Here is a 19,110-nt window from a genome sequence, read left to right on the forward strand (position 1 = left end):
ATTCTTTATTTGTAGTAGCTAATTGAAATGGTACGCCAAGCGGTCAGTCGAAAACTATTATTTACTCCTAAAAGTGGAATGTGCCGAGATCTATTCACTAAAATCAGTTATTTATATAGACCTTTAGAACCATTAAATATTTAATTTATTGATGATAAAAATATACATAAAAATTACACTTACCTCACAAAACGAGTTGCTGATATTGCCGAGGTTGAGTCTGTATACTCGATCCCTGGAAAAGATAAAGAATAAAATTAGATTATAATCAGATGATGAAAAATGGTGTAATAAATATATGTATAAAATTATACTAATAATTATTTTTTATCACTATATTTTTTAATTTACAACAAAATTTACCTATGAAAAATCATCATTTAACTAATTTGGACCTATGGTATACAACTATGGGAATCAGTTTCTGAAAAAATTCAAAGATGCCAAAATAAACTATTTAAAGAAACTATGGATGCCCCAAAAAATGATCTCAATTTGTTAATCTATAAAACACAAACTTATTCAGACAAATACAAAAGCCGCCTCAAAGATCACCCAAATACTATCAGAGCAAGATTGAAAAACAAATTCATTATATATTAAATCAGGTCACTGAATTGGTCAAACGTTTTTGCATTTTTAAAGCCTATTTCCTATTATTTAACTTGTACTTGTTGTACTTTTAGGATAGATGTATAAAATTCTTGTATTATAAATAATAAATAATTAATTATAATAAATGTATTATTTTTCAATTCATAATAACAATATTTTTATCAATAATAAATGGATTGATACTAAATTTTATAATAGATTTTATCGTCCCTCATTATACCGAATGGTGTTTTGAAGGTTGTCGAAACTTTAACAGTAAATTAACTAATGTTATCTTTGACCTTAATATATTATTAATAGTTTCTCAATTACTTCCTTAAATATTTTGATAAGAACAATATGTTGAACTTGTAAAGATACGTTAACAACGCAAACCATAACGTTCAGGAATTCTTATAATCTACTTTTACTTACTCCAGCATAACATTTTAATCGAGTCAGCACACAAAAGCTCGTCTAGAAGTATTAACTACGTGTGAATTAGCATGTCACGCGCGGTAAAAAGCTCGTAGAGTATTTAAAAGGAGCTTTTTCCGATAAACATTATTAGTTGTAGGTAATGCTTATCGCAATATAAGCGCATAATTAAGATTGCGCGCCCGGCGGGCGGCCGCTATCAAAATACAAGAAAATATGTATTAAAGAAATAACCCTCTCCCCAAGTGGGCAAAATGAAGAAAACATGCTCCGACGCACAATAAGTCACGATATCAGGTGATTAATGAAATAGGATGCGATTGAGTTTCGAATTGTGCGCGCACCTACGTATAATATTTCCCTCGCGGTATACGGCTGGCCGACGGGGAATCATAAATCTTGAACGTCGTAAAAGTATTATTTTTATGATGTGCAAAAGAAATATAACGTTCCTGAAAATGTAAATAAATAGAGCATAAAGTGTTGTAAAGAACGATAATTAATTATCATTATCAACTTATAATGCGAGCGGTATAAAATATTACACAAAAGTTATATATATTCTCTCAGTCTGGGGGAATATCTCATCTTAATTGTATTACCCGCGGTGTTCAATTGAATTGTAGCAATTTAAATATTCAATATCTTGTGACAAGGAGTCGACCTTAGTTGATTGAAATGGTGGAATTTGGAACCGATTACAGACTGAATATTGCAAGACTGTTTAAGTGAAGCAACTGACTAGGCATTACGTACCCGTTTCAGTTGTTGGACAAGTTAGCTTGTTAACTGCATCTAGTGCGACTTACAATTGCTCTTTGAATTTACAATCCGTAATCTATTGCATGGTGTATCTATTTGAATTGTAAATTGAATTAGTCTACGTCTCAAGACGATTCCAAATTTTAACGATGCGAACATTTCAATACATCAGATTATTAATTATAGATTATAGATAAGAAGTATCATCAAATTTTAATTATAATTGTAACGATGTTCAACTCATCATAATTTAGAAATCAAGTTCATAAAGTATTTTTCTCAGAAAATCACAAAATACTGATCAATGAAATTATCAATATTATTCCTGCCAAGAATAATATGTATAAGACATCAGAAGATTTCTCCTATAACTCTTTAGGTTATTGGAGTTCTCCTAAATGCTTGAAACAATTTCGATGATATTTAGTATGAAACTATACTGGTATTATAATCAAATTATATGTAATTTGTAAGTAGATTCCAGAATGGTGTATATTCACTTTTTGATATTTAACGATTGATTTATTTAAATTGAAGTTACAAAAAAATAAGTTTAATTATACTTACTATTTGTGTTTAGCTTCAATTCCTTTAATTTAATTGTTTTCAAATGCCACACAATGGATTAGGCAATTTATATCTATTATACGAGTAAGAACCTAATACGTCATAGAAATAGATGGTTCCTACAAAGTTTTTCACAGAAACATAATTATCTAAATCAGAGCTTCATAAACTATAAGTCGCAACCTCAAATAATCTTAAACAAAAGTTTAAGAAACTCTGATCTTATAATTTAAAAAATATTTGTGTAGTGGCATATCGATTGAACAACATCTGTCTCATCTGGTTTCAAAATTAGGATGAGGATTTTCTTAAAATGAACGATCTGCTAAGGATTTGTAATAAATTAGTTGATAAGATTGCAATAATCATATTTCCAGTGTATTTACAAGAGAACCAATGATCTAGCTTTCACTTAAACTATATATGCCCAAAAATTTATTCAAAATGAAGAAAATGTTGATTGAAACTTGCTGAATTAAATTTGCTGTATATTGTTCTATGTATTTAAATTTAATTTATATACAAGAGCACAAATTCATAGTGATTTCGAGACAGTTATCCAGTGATTGCAAATTTTAGGCTACTTTCTGAATAATCATTGTTGAAATTCTATCAATAAGTATATGATCAATATAATTTACTATAGCAAATGTTCCATACGTATGCAACTATATATTTTATCTGACAATAAGCACAAGTACATAAAATACATATCTGCCGAGATTACAAAATGGTTTCACGGCGAAGTTTACACTGAAGAGATTTTCGTATTAAAAGTTTTGCAATAATGCTATTGAAAACTGGTGTGTAAAGGCATAAACAATGAAGAAACTATGGCGTCGCCGAAGTTGTAATAGCTAACACTAACTTAGAGAACGCGTAATAAATTTGTAATGACTTATGTATTATTATGTGAACGAGCACACACGGCGAGAGATTGCTTTGAATTCGACTATATGGAAACCCCGAAGTTCAGAGAGAATCATCGAAACACGCCTTGAATACAATGTAGATTTGGGAAAATTATGGAGAAAAATATTGTAATATGGCAGTGAAAAATGGTCATACAATAAAATAAATCTTGAGCATAAAATAAAAATGAAGAATGGATCGATATACACAAACCATACAACTCTATAAAAAGAGTACCAAACATAAATTAAAAAGTTGCATTGACCTATATCGCCCGTCGTTCTTTAATGTCAATTATTCAAATTTCTGCAGATATTCTGTAACATATCAAAACCAAGTTCCACACAAAGTCAAAATATTCAATAGATTGTGTCACAATGTAACACATCGACATTATTACGAACTGTGTCAAATACTCGAAGAATCCATAACTCCTATCTGATCCACAAGAACCTCGACACACAAATTTTCATACTTCCGTATAGCGTAGGGATTTCTGAGACATGGGGATGAAAATAGTTGAATAAATGTCGATACATCTATTTCAAGAATCAGAAATATTTATTTTAAAAAATATACTATACAAATTTATTACGCTTTATCTAACAAATAAGTTGAAAGTTAGGTGTTAGCTATTACTTACTGCTATAAAAAATTCAAAATATTTCATACAATTTTTTTTTAAATGTTTGTTAAGGAACATTTGTGCATAATGAAAGTCTCATTATATCAAGATATGCATAAAAATTCACATACATTTTAATATTTTCAACACCCATCCTTCGTTCCATAAGTCGACAATCTCTTTACCGTTGCTACTGGTAAAATTTCCTACAGCAGCACAAGCGATTACACCGAAGTATCTATAAAACCAGCACGAAATCATCATGTGAAACATGACGTTACCACCGATATTTTGTTCGCAAATACGAAAATGCTAAACTTCGAAGCTTTGGATTTGACGACTCGCAGAAGACCGACTGACTGCGGTCGTAAACTCATATCGCCATATAATAAGAACCAGCAATAATATGACATACTGTATGACACGAGTTTGTTTATGACCGTGTACTACCAAGATTGACGATGTGTTAAATTCCCTGAGAAGATAAGAAGAGTCTCATCGAAACGGATCGGATGCTGGATTTTTGTAATCAATCGCATGAATTATAGCATAATCGATAAATTGGATTTATCAAAACCTTACTCTATAACATTCGCCAAAATGCAGATGTGGTTTTCTAAACTAATTCATCTGTCTACCTAATTTTACAATAATCCAAATATTGGATTAATAGATCATTATTTTCTAACAAAAACCAGTTAAGGTTAATATGCTTCTTCCATAGACCATCTCTTAGATATGTCATTTAAAGCTACCACATCCGCGCGAAGCCACAGTCTGTATGCCCATGAATAATAGATGCTTCTAATGGATTCGCTGCAACGAAGGATTAAGACAATTCTCTCTTAAACTTCTCATAAAGATTCACTCTAGAGTTGCACGACAAAAAAATCGGACGATAATGGACACAGAGAAGAAGTGATCTTGAAAAACTTCTGTGAGATCAATAAAGATGATCCGAATGCACTTATGGGAAAATATAGTAAGGACATCATTTTATCGATGAGCAGTTTATTTAAGATACTTTTCATAGTTAAATATGAAACTTGTAACTACTAAAATTTTCATAATGTATTTTGAAATATTAATCTTTTATCTAATCCAAATCCGTATCATAAATCTGGCAAAACCAATCAAACTTTTCCTTTCCGGATAATTTTCAATCACAACTATAGCTTCTGCATCAATATTACTACCATTATTTCGGTTCAATAATATCGAACATATTGTGACTCATATGCAGGCGAAGTTACCGTGACTAGATTCGTAATCCAATATGTGTTATCATTAGAGCGACAGGGTGAAGGCAGAGGATCCTATGAAGGATAACTCGATCTTACCGCAATATCATAACACATTAGAGAAACTTCGCGAAGGTATTACACGAATTGCAGACAATGTAATCCACTCCGTAAATATATGCGGCGAGACAGACGCTTGCAAATCCGAGAATTATGTGTTACGAACTACGAAGATACACCAAACAGCGCGAACACCTTACTAAAACATGCACCACGTAAATATGAAGTTTATCAATAGGAGCAGCTGTTGACCAGTCTTAACTCGAAAAATGTTCCAATGGTAGTGCAATTTAGTGATATAGACAAAGTACATACTTTTAAAATGGCATGTTTTGTTTTTCAATGATACATGTATTTATTTATTCAATGATATTATAACCAGTCTCAATCATTCTTACTTCATTGGCTACCAGTAAGATAGTATTTTAAATGAGTATAATAACATATTTATGAAAAATTACTAAACTAATTATAAAAACCATTTTGTCCACATATTACGAACAAAATGACATATAGATTAAGGACATACTGAGATGGTAATTTTTAAGAAGATAGCAAATAAATCATCTGGTGACGTCAGCATAACGTATGAACCTCATATATTGCAACAAATGCAAGTCCCTTTTTTCACCGGTGGATTGTTTGGTCTGTTTTTAGCAATTATTTCTTGCATATTTGGAGCAGAGTTAAAAGCCTATCACCTTTGACAGATAAAAAATAAACTCCTAATATACAAGTCAATTATTAAACCAATATGGTCCTACGGTCTACAACTATGGGGTGCGGCCAGTAAATCAAATATTCTACATAGGTTATAAAACAAAATTTTGAAAGGAATCGTGAACGCTGCAAAATATGTCCCCAACTTCAACATCATCAAGATCTCAGAATTCCATCTATAGAAGAAGAAATTAATCATTACTGCTCCAGATACAAAGCTCGTCTAAGTCGCCATCGAAACGCATTAGATTAGCGTGTGACCTGCTCAAGCCTTTACCAGCAAAGCGTATCAAAAAAAAAAAGAGTTTGCAATGATTTACTATATCAAAATACATAATATCTAAGAAGGTGCTATCGTAGAATAGCGATCCTTCTCACGCTTTCAAATAATATATACCTGTAATAATATATAGCTGAATGTACTGTGTATAGTTTGCTATGAACAATAAACCAAAAAAAAAAACCTTTGACAGATTTAATTTTTCTTCTTGGCCCTGTAATGCTTGCGAAGTAGAACTCTATCATTTTGTCAATTATATAAGTATGTCATTTTGTTCGAAAATGTATAATTATTGAAAATATCATCAAACACCCGATTATTGCAAGTACTGTCATGAATTCATTAATTTTAAGAGAAATAATTACAAATATCAATAAACAAGTCCCCAAAAACATGTGAAAACTACCCTCAATATAATCTTTAGAACGCGCAATTCACTGATTACTGCAACAAGACCGTGACAATGACGCTCAACATCTGACAGGATTGTTATTATGGCTTTCTTTATGTTATACAGTCGCGAAAACGTTACAAAACTAGCCAATTTTTAAATAAAGGGGCGTCCATTAATCACGTGACTAAGTTTTTAAGGTTTTTTAGACGCCCCTCCCCCTTGGTGATATTGAAAATTACCCCCGCTCCCCCGCCAAACATCACGTGTATTTTCAGTTACGTGAAAAAAGTAACGTTTTTGATTCTTTTTGAACATGTTTGAACTTTAAAAAAAGCAGTTAAAAAAAGACACGTGATATCTTACTATACCCCTTCCTCCCCCACGTGATATTTCGTGATTTTTTGTCAAACCCCCCCATCCCGATTTCGTCCGTATTTTACCTACAATAGTTTATATACAATCATTTATATACAAGAAAACGAGTTTACAAAAACCATGATTTTTTTAAAAATCTCTATCTTGAACAATGTAAGGTTCTAATTATACAGTAAGTATGTTTATTCAAAGGGTTGCCACTGGTGAAGTAATAAACCTGAAGTCCATTAGACGTTATTTCTCGCCGGATAGCGTTAATAACACTTAGGCACATTTGTTTAATATACTCATTAAAACATGACGCATTATCTCGTGCCATTTCCGGTAAAAGGATATTTCTCAAGACGTTATTCCGCATTGTGCTACCGTAGGTATATACGTGTTGGAACAACGCCTTCAAACCTGAGCCATCGTCGCGATACAAAACCGCGTTATTCCGCGGCGCTTTATCTAATGGATAAATAAACATACATTAAACAGCTTATTAGCGCGGTCCCGTCCGCATATCGCTGCCTGTCGTGTTGATACAGCCGAGAAAAGACGCCCCGAGTTTACGGCTAAAACACGAACGTTGCATCTTAAATTATTCCATTTGTATGTTAGTTTTACAGCGATTATGCTAACTAATTTCCGCGAGCTGGTGTGTCGATGATACCATTCTGTTCCGGTAACAGTCATCTAGTAGCATATTATGCATAGATCGTTCGTTACTGATTAAATCAGCATCAATTCCGAAACGATGTTGTGTGAACATAAACGTAAATCTGAAATTTTAATTAAACGTTAATATACTGATTTTGCCACACCACCCAGTCTAGCTGAGTAAGCCTAATAAATGAAAACATAATGGGGATGCTGTCATAACATCGACGACGTAAAGATTAGGGAATAGACCACAGCGCATGACACTTAATAAATCGGCTTATTTTCAATTTGATGGGTAATTCATCAACAAATGATAATATAAATCAGATTAACATATTTCGAGTAAAGGTTTTCCTCAGAATTATTCAATAAGATGCTAAATATATTCTTTGGTAAAGAGTAGAGAGGGGCACAAAGGTCTAATTAACCCCAACTACATCAAAACAAATAACACATATTTAACAAACAACAATCTAACTATAGTCACAATCAGTGAAATTATATATAACTATGTTTTTTGCTGTTTTTTTTTAGAAAATTGTCACCTGAACCTTTTTACCCCATGAAAAATATGAGACAAAAAGATCCACCATTTTATTAGTAATTAAAAATCCATAATTAGTAACAGCTGTATCATTTAATCAAATCGATGCATTTATAAGAAAATATAAATTAATTTTACATTTTACATTTTATTAAAATGTACTGTATTTACGTATGAAAGCCAACAAATAATGATAATATTTGGGATATTTGAAAAGAAAATTTAAATTTGATATATATATATATAATAGTTGTACTGCAAAATTTAATGCTTTTCTCAAAATTAATCATCGGTCTATCCGCTCAGTGAAAACTGAATGAAAAACAAAATGAAATGAAAAACAATTTAAGGATAAATCAATAAAAATGTTCGTTATAAAACTGTAAAATGTTTTTTAACTTCCAGTAGGGTAGTTATAATAATGGGCCCAAAATAAAAATTTTTGCATATCTTCATGTTTTGAAGGTTTCTGAACATTTTGGCATACCTCACAATCAGAAAAAATGGATGTCTAATGATTGTGAGAGATGGTGATTAGTTTTTGGCAAAGGCAGGTCCAGCCATTTCGAAGATACATGGCTAAATGTGCAAAAAATGGCAGTTTTTGAAAGAACTAAGCGTCAGATTTGAATGATCCAAAGAACTTTCTACTTGTTTCAACAAAATAATTGCTTTTGGAAAAAAAAATGACTATTTTTTTTTCAAAAAATTTTTTTTTTTGTATATCGAAAATAATTCAAAATTTTAATTTTAATTCTGCCCTAATATATTTTAAACAAATAATTTCAACTTGGCAATTCTGTTTATATAATTCTTATAAATATTAGACAATGTTACAATATTTATAATAATCTATTTGAAAACATTTAATATTCCTCGAACATTTCGTTACGGTACGTGAAGTTCCAGCAATTTGCCTTAAGGCACGATGCCATACACCACTAGTTTATTATTTATACAAAATGCAATTACAAATTTAAAAAAACGATATCATCTTTGTATTACGTAGCAAAGAAATTTTTTTCATTTTTAAGATATTCGAAATGCAAATTTGAATTTTATAAATATACAACGGTTGTTCTACCTCTAAATCAAGTCTCCATGACTCCGCATCAAACAAAAATAAAAGAACATCTCGTGCATATTGAAATCAATAAAGTATCACAGATAAAAAATCTTGAGAAAAACTCAAATAACTTACGAATTTTTGACTATTAAAATGTCTGGATTAGGAAAAGGTACAGTAAACAAGTAATGAAGTTCGGTTTAATGAAGGCAGCGATGAATAATTAATATTTTCATTACAGGAAAAATAAAGACCAGCAAGACCAAGTCGCGTAGTAGCAGAGCCGATTTAGTGTTCCCGGTGGGGCGCATACACCGGCTGCTTCGTAAGGGGCACTACGCGGAGCGCATCGGGGCGGGTGCTCCGGTCTATCTGGCCGCAGTCATCGAATATTTGACGGCTGAAGTGCTCGAGCTCGCTGGGAATGCGGCGCGAGATAACAAGAAAACTAGGTAGGCGTCGGTAAAACAGATTATTTATGACAATTATATTTCTGTTTTTGTTTTTATTTATATTTATCAATAATTTCTCAAATTTTTTAAAACAAATATTATCTATAAAATAATTCTTTTGAAATATAATAAATTCGAAAACATATTGAATTATAAATTAATATATATAATAAAAATTAGTATTTTTTTTATAAAAATATTTGACACGAAGGTGGATTTTTAAAATAAGAATTCAATAATAAATATTTGATGAATATAAATTGTCATAGATGAATCAATAAATTTATTTTTATTGAGATTCAATGAAATAAAATTTGACATAAAATGAAAGTTTAAATATTTTTTTTTAAATTATCCATATTTAAAAAAATTATACTTATTTTTTTAATAAATTTATACTTAATTTATTTAAAAAATTTAAACTTTATAAATATTTATTAAACTAGGTAAACGTCGGTAAAACAGATATTATTTTAAACAATTATATTTTAGTTTTTGTTTTTATTTATATTTATCAATAATTTCTTAATGTTTCTGGCAATTAACAGATAAATTAATTACATTTAACATTTTTAACACAAATTTATATTTTACATTTTTACACAAATGTAATCTATAAAATGAATTTTTTGAAATATAACAAATTCGAAAACATTAAATTATAAATTAATATATATATATATATATATATATATATAATAAAAACTTAATATTTATTAAACTAGGTAGGCGTCGGTAAAACAGATATTATTCATGACAATTACAATTCTGTTTTTGCTTTTATTTATATTTATCAATAATTTCTAAATGATTCTGATGTTTAACAAATCAATTACATTTAACATTTTTAACACAAATTTACATTTTACATTTTTACAGAAATTTTATCTATAAAATAATTCTTTTGAAGTATAATAAATTCGAAAACGTATTAAATTATAAATTAATATATATGTATAATAAATATTTATTAAACTAGGTATGCGTCGGTAAAACAGATATTATTTATGACAATTATAATTCTGTTTTTGTTTTCATTTATTTTTATCAATAATTTCTCAATGATTATGATGTTTATTAAATACATTACATTTAACATTTTTAACACAAATTTACATTTTACATTTTTACACAAATATGATGTTATAAAATAATTCTTTTGAAATTTAATAAATTCGAAAACATTGAATTATAAATTAATATATATATATATATATATATATATAATAAAAACTTAATAAATATTTATTAAACTAGGTAGGCGTCGGTAAAACAGATATTATTTATGACAATTACAATTCTGTTTTTGTTTTTATTTATGTTTATCAATAATTTCTTAATGATTCTGATGTTTAGCAAATAAATTACATTTAACATTTTTAATACAAATTTACATTTTACATTTTTACAGAAATATGACCTATAAAATAATTCTTTTAAAATATAATAAATTCGAAAACATTAAATTATAAATTAATATATATAATAAAAACTCAATTTTTTTTAATAAAATATTTGACAAAAGATTTTCAAAATAAGAATACAATTAAATTAAAAATCCATACGACGCATTAGCGACAAATATAAATTGTCATATAAAATTATTTAATTTACTTATAATTTTAAATCAAATATATTTTTAATGAAATTCAATGAAATAAAATTTGACATATGAAATAAAAATTTAAATATTTTATTAAAATTATCCTTATTTAAAAAATGTATGTCTAATTCCGAAGTCATTCCTGCACATTTGCAACATATATTAATTATATAAAATAATTTATTTGAAATTATAATTAAATCCAATATCTTAATAAATTATTAAATAAAAATTAATAATTAATAAAATTGATTTTTTTTAAAGCCAATAGATAAAATTATTTGCGAACATAAGATTCTATATATATTTTTCAAATAAAATACTATTAATTCGCTAATAATTGAAAACTTTCATTTATTAGGCAATATTAAATCGCTCAAATTTAATTAATTCTATATTTTATTTCGGGATCGTCGTTTCCTTACAATGCCGATAAATACTCAATATTCATTATTATTTAAATAATTATTTTAACATCGAAAAAATTTAATACCTACCAATAAAATAATATTTGACACAAAATAAGTTTTTATATCTTTCCATATAAAATAATTCGTTTATAAACCATTAATAAATATAATATGCGAATTATTTAATGAAAATTGATAATAAATAAAATTTAATATTTTTGTGCTATTAAATGCTAATAAAGAATAGACAATGAGATTTTATTCTTATATATAAATTATTTTTTTAATAGTATTCTCCTATTGAATTACTTAAGCTTCCACACAATTGAGAAAAAATGTTCAAACATCTATTATAATATATAATAGAATAGAATAGATATATAGCATAATTAAAATAATTTAGTTAAAATCGTAAATAAATTTAATATCTTAATGAAATATTACATTACTAAATTTTTAGTTAGATCGAATACTTTTTTAAAATGAAACAACTAATGAATCATCTGTATTTAAGTAGATTGAATTTTATTTTAGAGTTGTTCCCAACAGATGCTAATTATTGTATCCGAGTTAATTAAATTTAAAATATTTATTAAAGATTAAAAAGCACCTTGATAAATTATTTCCTGATAGAAACCAATAAAAATAATTTTTGACAAACAATAGTTTTGTTTATTTAAAATTACTATAAAATTGCAAAAATTTATTTAAATCTATATTTCATTTCAGGGTTGTCCCCAGACATTTGCAACTTGCAATTCGCAATGACGAAGAGTTGAATAAATTGTTGAATGGGGTAACAATTTCCCAAGGTGGTGTATTACCAAACATTGAGAGCGTTTTGTTGGTCAAGAAATCAGGAGCCTCTCAGGCTGCAGCAGCTCGAGAAGTTGAAAATGACGACTGAGACTTGGATAAGTCGATTAATAATTGAAAACCAATGTTTGGTTTATTGTACAACATCTAGTATTGTGTTATAATATTTTATATGTTGGTTAATTCAATGTACAAGGAATATAGATTAAAATAAACTAGATAGTGTTAACTATATAATCAAAAACAGTTTTTGTAATAGAGTATCTGTAATGGCTAATTTGTAAATTAGTAGGTTTTTAATTATAATTGTTTACTCATACTGAATTGTTTATATTACGAGTGTCAGACATGGACGACATCCACTTGACTACCTATGAATATAAGTGTCGTCTTGAACATCCACATGACACGTGTGTACGGAGATGTCGTCTATGGACGACATGTTCTGTGTTGGTCTTTGCTTCGACATTTATCACTATGAGTTATACAATTGGTACCTCATAATTTTTTAGCACTATATGAAAACTCTTAGGTAATAGTCTTGTAATAACCTAAGCAATCATTCGAAGCATATCGAGTTTTCCGAAATGCGGATCAAACTCAAATCATTTGTAATATTTTTAAATTTTTGATTTTTTATTCTTATTTAGATGGTCAGAAATTTTATTTGAACTAATTCTTCATTCTTATAAGAATATATTGAAAATACATATTCTCAGATTGCTGACAGACCAGATAATAATTAAAGCTTTGTAGGCAACTACGATCAACGTTTTTCTACCATTACATACATCTTTAATTATATTAATGGTTTGCCATCGGCCCGTTATAAAAATAAATCCGAATGAGGTTTAACGGAAACTTTAGCTACTTTTTATAAAATTAATGCTCTCCTTTAATGTTCTTTTTTCAGTCTATTTTTACTTTAATTTAAGTAATTTATTCAGCATTCGCTACTAATCCATGCAAATGCATTGATCGTATAATAATGATTCATGCCTTACCGGGTCAACGGTTTTAATTCATGCATTGCATGTTCCATTATCTATCATTAATGGCGTTTTAATTAGCAAATGTACCGTGCCAGAATGCATCGATTAAACATGATGCATAAGTAAACATCAACCCAGTTTATTACTATCATAAAACTGTAGAGAATTATTTTACAAAGCTCAGGGAAAGTGAAAATCAGCAAATAAAAATGCGAAAAAAATTAAAAATATCTCAAAGTAAATAAAGTCAAATGTATGCAAAGTGAAAATGATTATTACTATCTTATCTGTAAGAAGTTTTGTATAAAAATTATGTATCTGATGAAGCGATAAAAAATGACAATTTTTTTATAAAATTTTGCTTAATTATTTTAACAACGTTTGAAATTCTTTACGTTTTCTTACTCTCGTGTTTGTTTCACCTACAAATTTGTAATCATTGAACATACTAAGAAATTGTTCAAGAAACAAAGCTATTGCATAAAAGCATAAGCAATCATTTCCTTATGCTATCAATATTTATATCTAAGTACCTATATAAATATCTCAAACTTTAGTTGTTTAAAAATTGAGGCGCTTATTTTTAACATCCTTCCCGATGGAGAAGTTTGTTTACTACAGAAAATCTTAGAAAACATTTTTTATGTTGTTTTATTTTTCAAGTAATTCTGAACCGTTTATATCATAATTGGAAAAAGTATGTGTGTTTAACTGTATGAGTATGTGTGTTAAAATTTTATTCTCTTGTGCTAAAATTCAACAAAAAAATTTTCACGAATTCTGAACTGATTTTGAACATTGGTTCAGGATATTAAGGTATAAAGATATCGGTTGGGAATAGAGTCATTGGTAAAAAATCGGTTTCTTTGTATTTTGAGCTTTTTTGGTGATTGTGATGAAACAACAACCTTATAAATTATTTATTAAATGTCATTAAAGTTTGGAACAATAGGCAGCGTCAAAATTAAAAAAAATATGGTCACAGTTTTAAATAAAGCTAAGTCTAAACTTTTATTCATTAATCAGATCATTTACACAAATTAGGACGTTCATAGAATTTTCCTTGACGCAAAATGTCATTTACACCTATTTTGCATATTTAAAGTTTATCAGTTTTTTAAATAATTACCATGGTGATGTTTCTACATTTTTTATCTCATGAAAGTTTTGTAATAAATTTCCAATTTCTGTAACCTGGTACACGATGCAATCAATTTCCAATTACGTTTCGCAAAATTATTCTGGTCAGTAGCGTTGGAAAACAATTCTGATAACAACAGATGCGACTCTAGGACATGTTAGAACAGAAATCAACGCAATAGCAATCAAACAGAACGGGCAAATTGTTATAGTCTGTTTATGTGGAATATTATACATACACCCCATACATACACCTACATATTCAGCTTTGTCTCTATATTTGTTCGAACTTATGTATACATCGTCGCTTTGCCTATTTTGGTTTTGTGTATGCCTGGTGTGTTTGTGCTCTAGTTACGTTATTGTTTGTGCGCTTGCATTAATTCTAATCGCACATGAATATAGATATTCATATTCATTGTCATTCACTTGTATTCGGTACGCGTTGGCAAACATTCTATGTGTTATTATTAGTTGTAGTAGCTAATGGAAGCCGAATAAAATATCCGCGATTTACATTGTGTTGTTTGTCACTATTGGAAATCGATGATTTAGTTTATTTTTGCTTAAGTTGGATAATCTAATTATAGCGGCGGGAATTTCAATGCGTTAATCAAATATGCTCAATGTGAGATTTATGGGCAGATTCGGCCGTAAAATGAATCAACTGTTAATTCTATGTTCTGCTCAAATAAATAATAAATGAAAATCATTTAGACATTTATTTGAAGGTATTTTCTTCCATGCTCATTTAGATACAGGTTGAACAAGTTTTCATCAACAAGTGCAGTAAATAGTACACAATAAATAGTAAATATAGAAATATTTTCAGATTAGAAGTAATAAAAATTTTAAAAAATTATATTATTCATTGTCAACATTTCGAACCCATGTAAATTTTCGAGAACATGATCCTGGTTGAAAGATAAACAAACAAAACTGATATAGTAAAAATTATGAGTATATTTTTATCCTGTATGAATATATGATGAATAGATTTTTACGTTTGCTATTACAATATATCTCTACGTCGTACTTATATCCATGCACCCACCTAAAAATACTTTATTCACGATAATTACACGTAATTACAACCACAAATTATACACTACATTTTAGGGTAAATTCTCCACGATCAAAGAATGAAACGCAAACCATTATTGTTCTTATAATTTTATATTCAAATATTCCATTTGAAACATCTTAAAGAAAAGTGAAATTGCTGTTATTAGAAAACTTCAATTGCGTTTGTACCAGGTATAAATCATCACCAGTTCTTAACGATCCTCGGATAATGCGATATTCAGGTGTATCGTATTAAATTTTCAATATTATGATTTACGTATTCCAGAAAAATCGCGTGAGACACTAAAAAGCCTCTGCCATTTTTATGGTCGATAGTAAACGCACCCGTATCGGGTATCATAATAGGATCTGACATTTGACTGTCAGCGACAGTACCCTTTCAGAATGTTCTATTTAATATTTTATATATTATAATTCGTGTTTTATTTGCTTTCCGTTCATCCGGATATATACCCAAGTAAGACATAAAGAGCCCGAAATATATGTGCATATATATCGGGTGATGAATCACATATGCACATATATAAAAAGATATTGATTCCAATGAGGAATGTTAGTGGCTTCTCGATGGGAAGACTTCAAACTATTGGACCCGACATTGAACCACATATGTTTTTCATCATTATTGCACGGCGATTCTTGAAATATAAATTCTCATAACAACTTAAGAGACAAATATAACGTGAACCGATTTTAAATCAAGATTTTGTATATCAAATATATATATATATATATATATATATATATATATATATATATATATTGCAGATTTCTGGTTGGATTAATTTTATTGTAAATGGTATAGGTAATGAATCATTCGTGCCAACAATTTAATTGAAAATTGTACAAAAGTCAGCAGTAAATGACGGATGATGGTAACTGATTACGAATTTAATTTAGATAGAAAATTATATTAGCAAGCAGATAACACAGTTATTAAATACATATGTCGAATAATATATATATTACATATTTATATATATATATATATATATATATATTACATATATAATATGGACATTTTCGAATTTTTTTGCTCCCCAAAGACTCAAATGGTTCCAAATTGATAAAAAACAATTCTCTGAAAATTTTAGCTCTTAATATTAACTTTTAGATAGTGCGCAATTCAATCAAACTTTGTATGGAAATAGCATGGAAAAAAAATTTGAGAATTAAAAAAAAAATTAGGTATAACTTAGCGACAAATTTTGAATAAAACTCATTCATTTGTTTGCTAAATTATATCTAAAAACATTTTTAAAATTTTTGAAAAATGTTTCATGCTATTTGCAAAACTTTAGACATACAGTTTTATATTATCAGCATATTAGATATGGTGTCTGATATAAATCGATGTGCACAAACATAACTTAGCACTACTATTTATTCACTAACTTGTCCATAATGAAGAGATTTTTTTTGTTTTAAGTAGAGTAATTGAATAAAGCAGACTTATGTAACATAAATGATTTAACCCTTTCCACTCGGATGCCGCCGGCAACTAAATACTATATTAATTCTGCAATTCGCGAGTGGAAAGGGTTCAATCACAAAAGATATTTACCAGAGCAACTTGTAATTACGAGGGGTCCAAGGCTCCAAAAAATGTCTCTTCGTTAAGGAAAAGTTAGTTACTAACTGATCAGTGTATAAATTGTAGTGCTAACTTATGTGCTTTGTACACATCTATTGATGCAAGACAACATGGCTAATATCCACTGGTGATGAAAATATGTCAAAATGTTTGGAACAATTGAAGAAAAATTTAGAAAAATAGTCTCATATAGAAGAATTAAGGATGTGCCAAATTTAGATCCAAAGCGATAATTAAAATAATCTTAAATTGACTAATTTTAATTTTAATTAATAATTGGAACAATCATAAAAACTTCTTATAATATATCTCTATATTAATATCTAATATATAATAATTATGGTTATTAAAATTTCTATAAAACACCCGCCCTAAATTTATTATAAGTAATATGGCTCGTAGTAAATTTAGCTTGTAAATTGCAATAATTATTCATTGGATTTTTTCTAATATAATGAAATAATATTTTACCAACTAAAACAACACAAATTAGTTTCAGATTCATTCTGAAATAAAATATAATAAATTCGGGATATAATCAAAGATTCAAGCTATATTAAAAGGGTACGTAAAAAGTTAAATTTAGAATTCATAAATATATTTAGAGTATTACCAAAAATAGAATGGAATACGAAAAAAAGATTCCATCATTGAACTGTAATCCCGCAAGATCAATAATATTACAATTTAACCGTCTTGGACACCCCGATTCCGACTGTAAATATGGAAAAAAGATTTCCAGCTCAGCGTATGGTTCTCAACGACAGTTGGTTTGGGGCTTTATTGTTTGACATATGTTTCCGAGTAAGAAGTGAATGTCTCAGGCAAGGGAAAAGATGTCACGATCTCTCAGGAAATATATGACGGGGTTGCTAAAAAAATAAGGCAATTTTAAATGTAATCATAACAGAGACAGTAATATCTTTCATATAGGCAATAACAATAATTCAAAAGGAAAATTCAGAGAATAGAGACAATGCAATTTCTGGTGCAGGGAGATATAAAAAAATGTATTTCATTTCATGTTTGAACGAATATCATTTTGCGCATATGAAAAGAAATAAATTATTTTAATAATATTTTTTATTTATTGTTATATGTTTATAAAATAAATTAAAGAAAGCTTAAATCGATAGAAATGAGGTCAAATATGCATGTGTTTTTACCGACCTGTATATATTTTACGCATCTCTATATTAGTCCAGTCACTGGTCGTTTTGCCGGTACAATACTCCGGGAATTCTGAAAATTGGTAATCTTATAGATTTCGAAGTGCTCTTTACAAAAATCAACTTTGCCACCTCTAATTTGAACGGCAAGTTGCCGCCATATTGGAAAAATGGCGTCAAAAAACAGCTTTTTTTAAAATATCTCCTTTTTGGATTATTCAACGATAAAAGTATTATTTTACGAATTAAACTAGATAAAATTTCCTATAATTCTTTAAAAAACCGTTTTTTTGTAAAATTGATATTTTGAGAGTACGGCCGCCACAAAGTCTTTGCTGCTCTCGCCGTAGTATCAAATCTCTCCATATATGACAGCACTTTGAACTTGACCACATTCTTTCTAATAAATAAATATTTTCAATGTTAAATTAAGCGAATAAGATCTAGAAATAAAATAATTCAAATATTTTTCTGTTTTTTTTTTGCTGATTTTTTAACATTTCAAGCTACTTACTTATAGCTATAAAAATAAGAATAAAAAGTGAGTACTTTTTGCTTTGTTACGGGTCTTTTTAGTATGAGTTGATAGTAACGAACTGTCAAATAGCTATGTATTTGCTGTACG

At 28.5% G+C, this 19,110-nt stretch overlaps 1 protein-coding gene across 2 annotated transcripts in view; it reads right to left on the reverse strand.

The window, feature by feature from the left end:
- Positions 1-19,110, reverse strand: part of LOC113365944 (semaphorin-2A) — a 596,710-nt gene that overhangs the window by 134,777 nt on the left and 442,823 nt on the right. For both annotated transcript variants that reach the window (XM_026607489.1, XM_026607488.1), the window contains one exon: positions 184-235. In XM_026607489.1, the coding sequence (XP_026463274.1) occupies positions 184-235 (52 nt within the window). The remainder of the gene's footprint in view (positions 1-183; positions 236-19,110) is intronic.

The sequence above is a fragment of the Ctenocephalides felis genome, unplaced genomic scaffold, assembly GCF_003426905.1.
Source record: "Ctenocephalides felis isolate EL2017-DRISC unplaced genomic scaffold, ASM342690v1 CF-g0.4_SCAFFOLD_01170, whole genome shotgun sequence".
NCBI classification, from domain to species: Eukaryota; Metazoa; Arthropoda; class Insecta; order Siphonaptera; family Pulicidae; genus Ctenocephalides; species Ctenocephalides felis.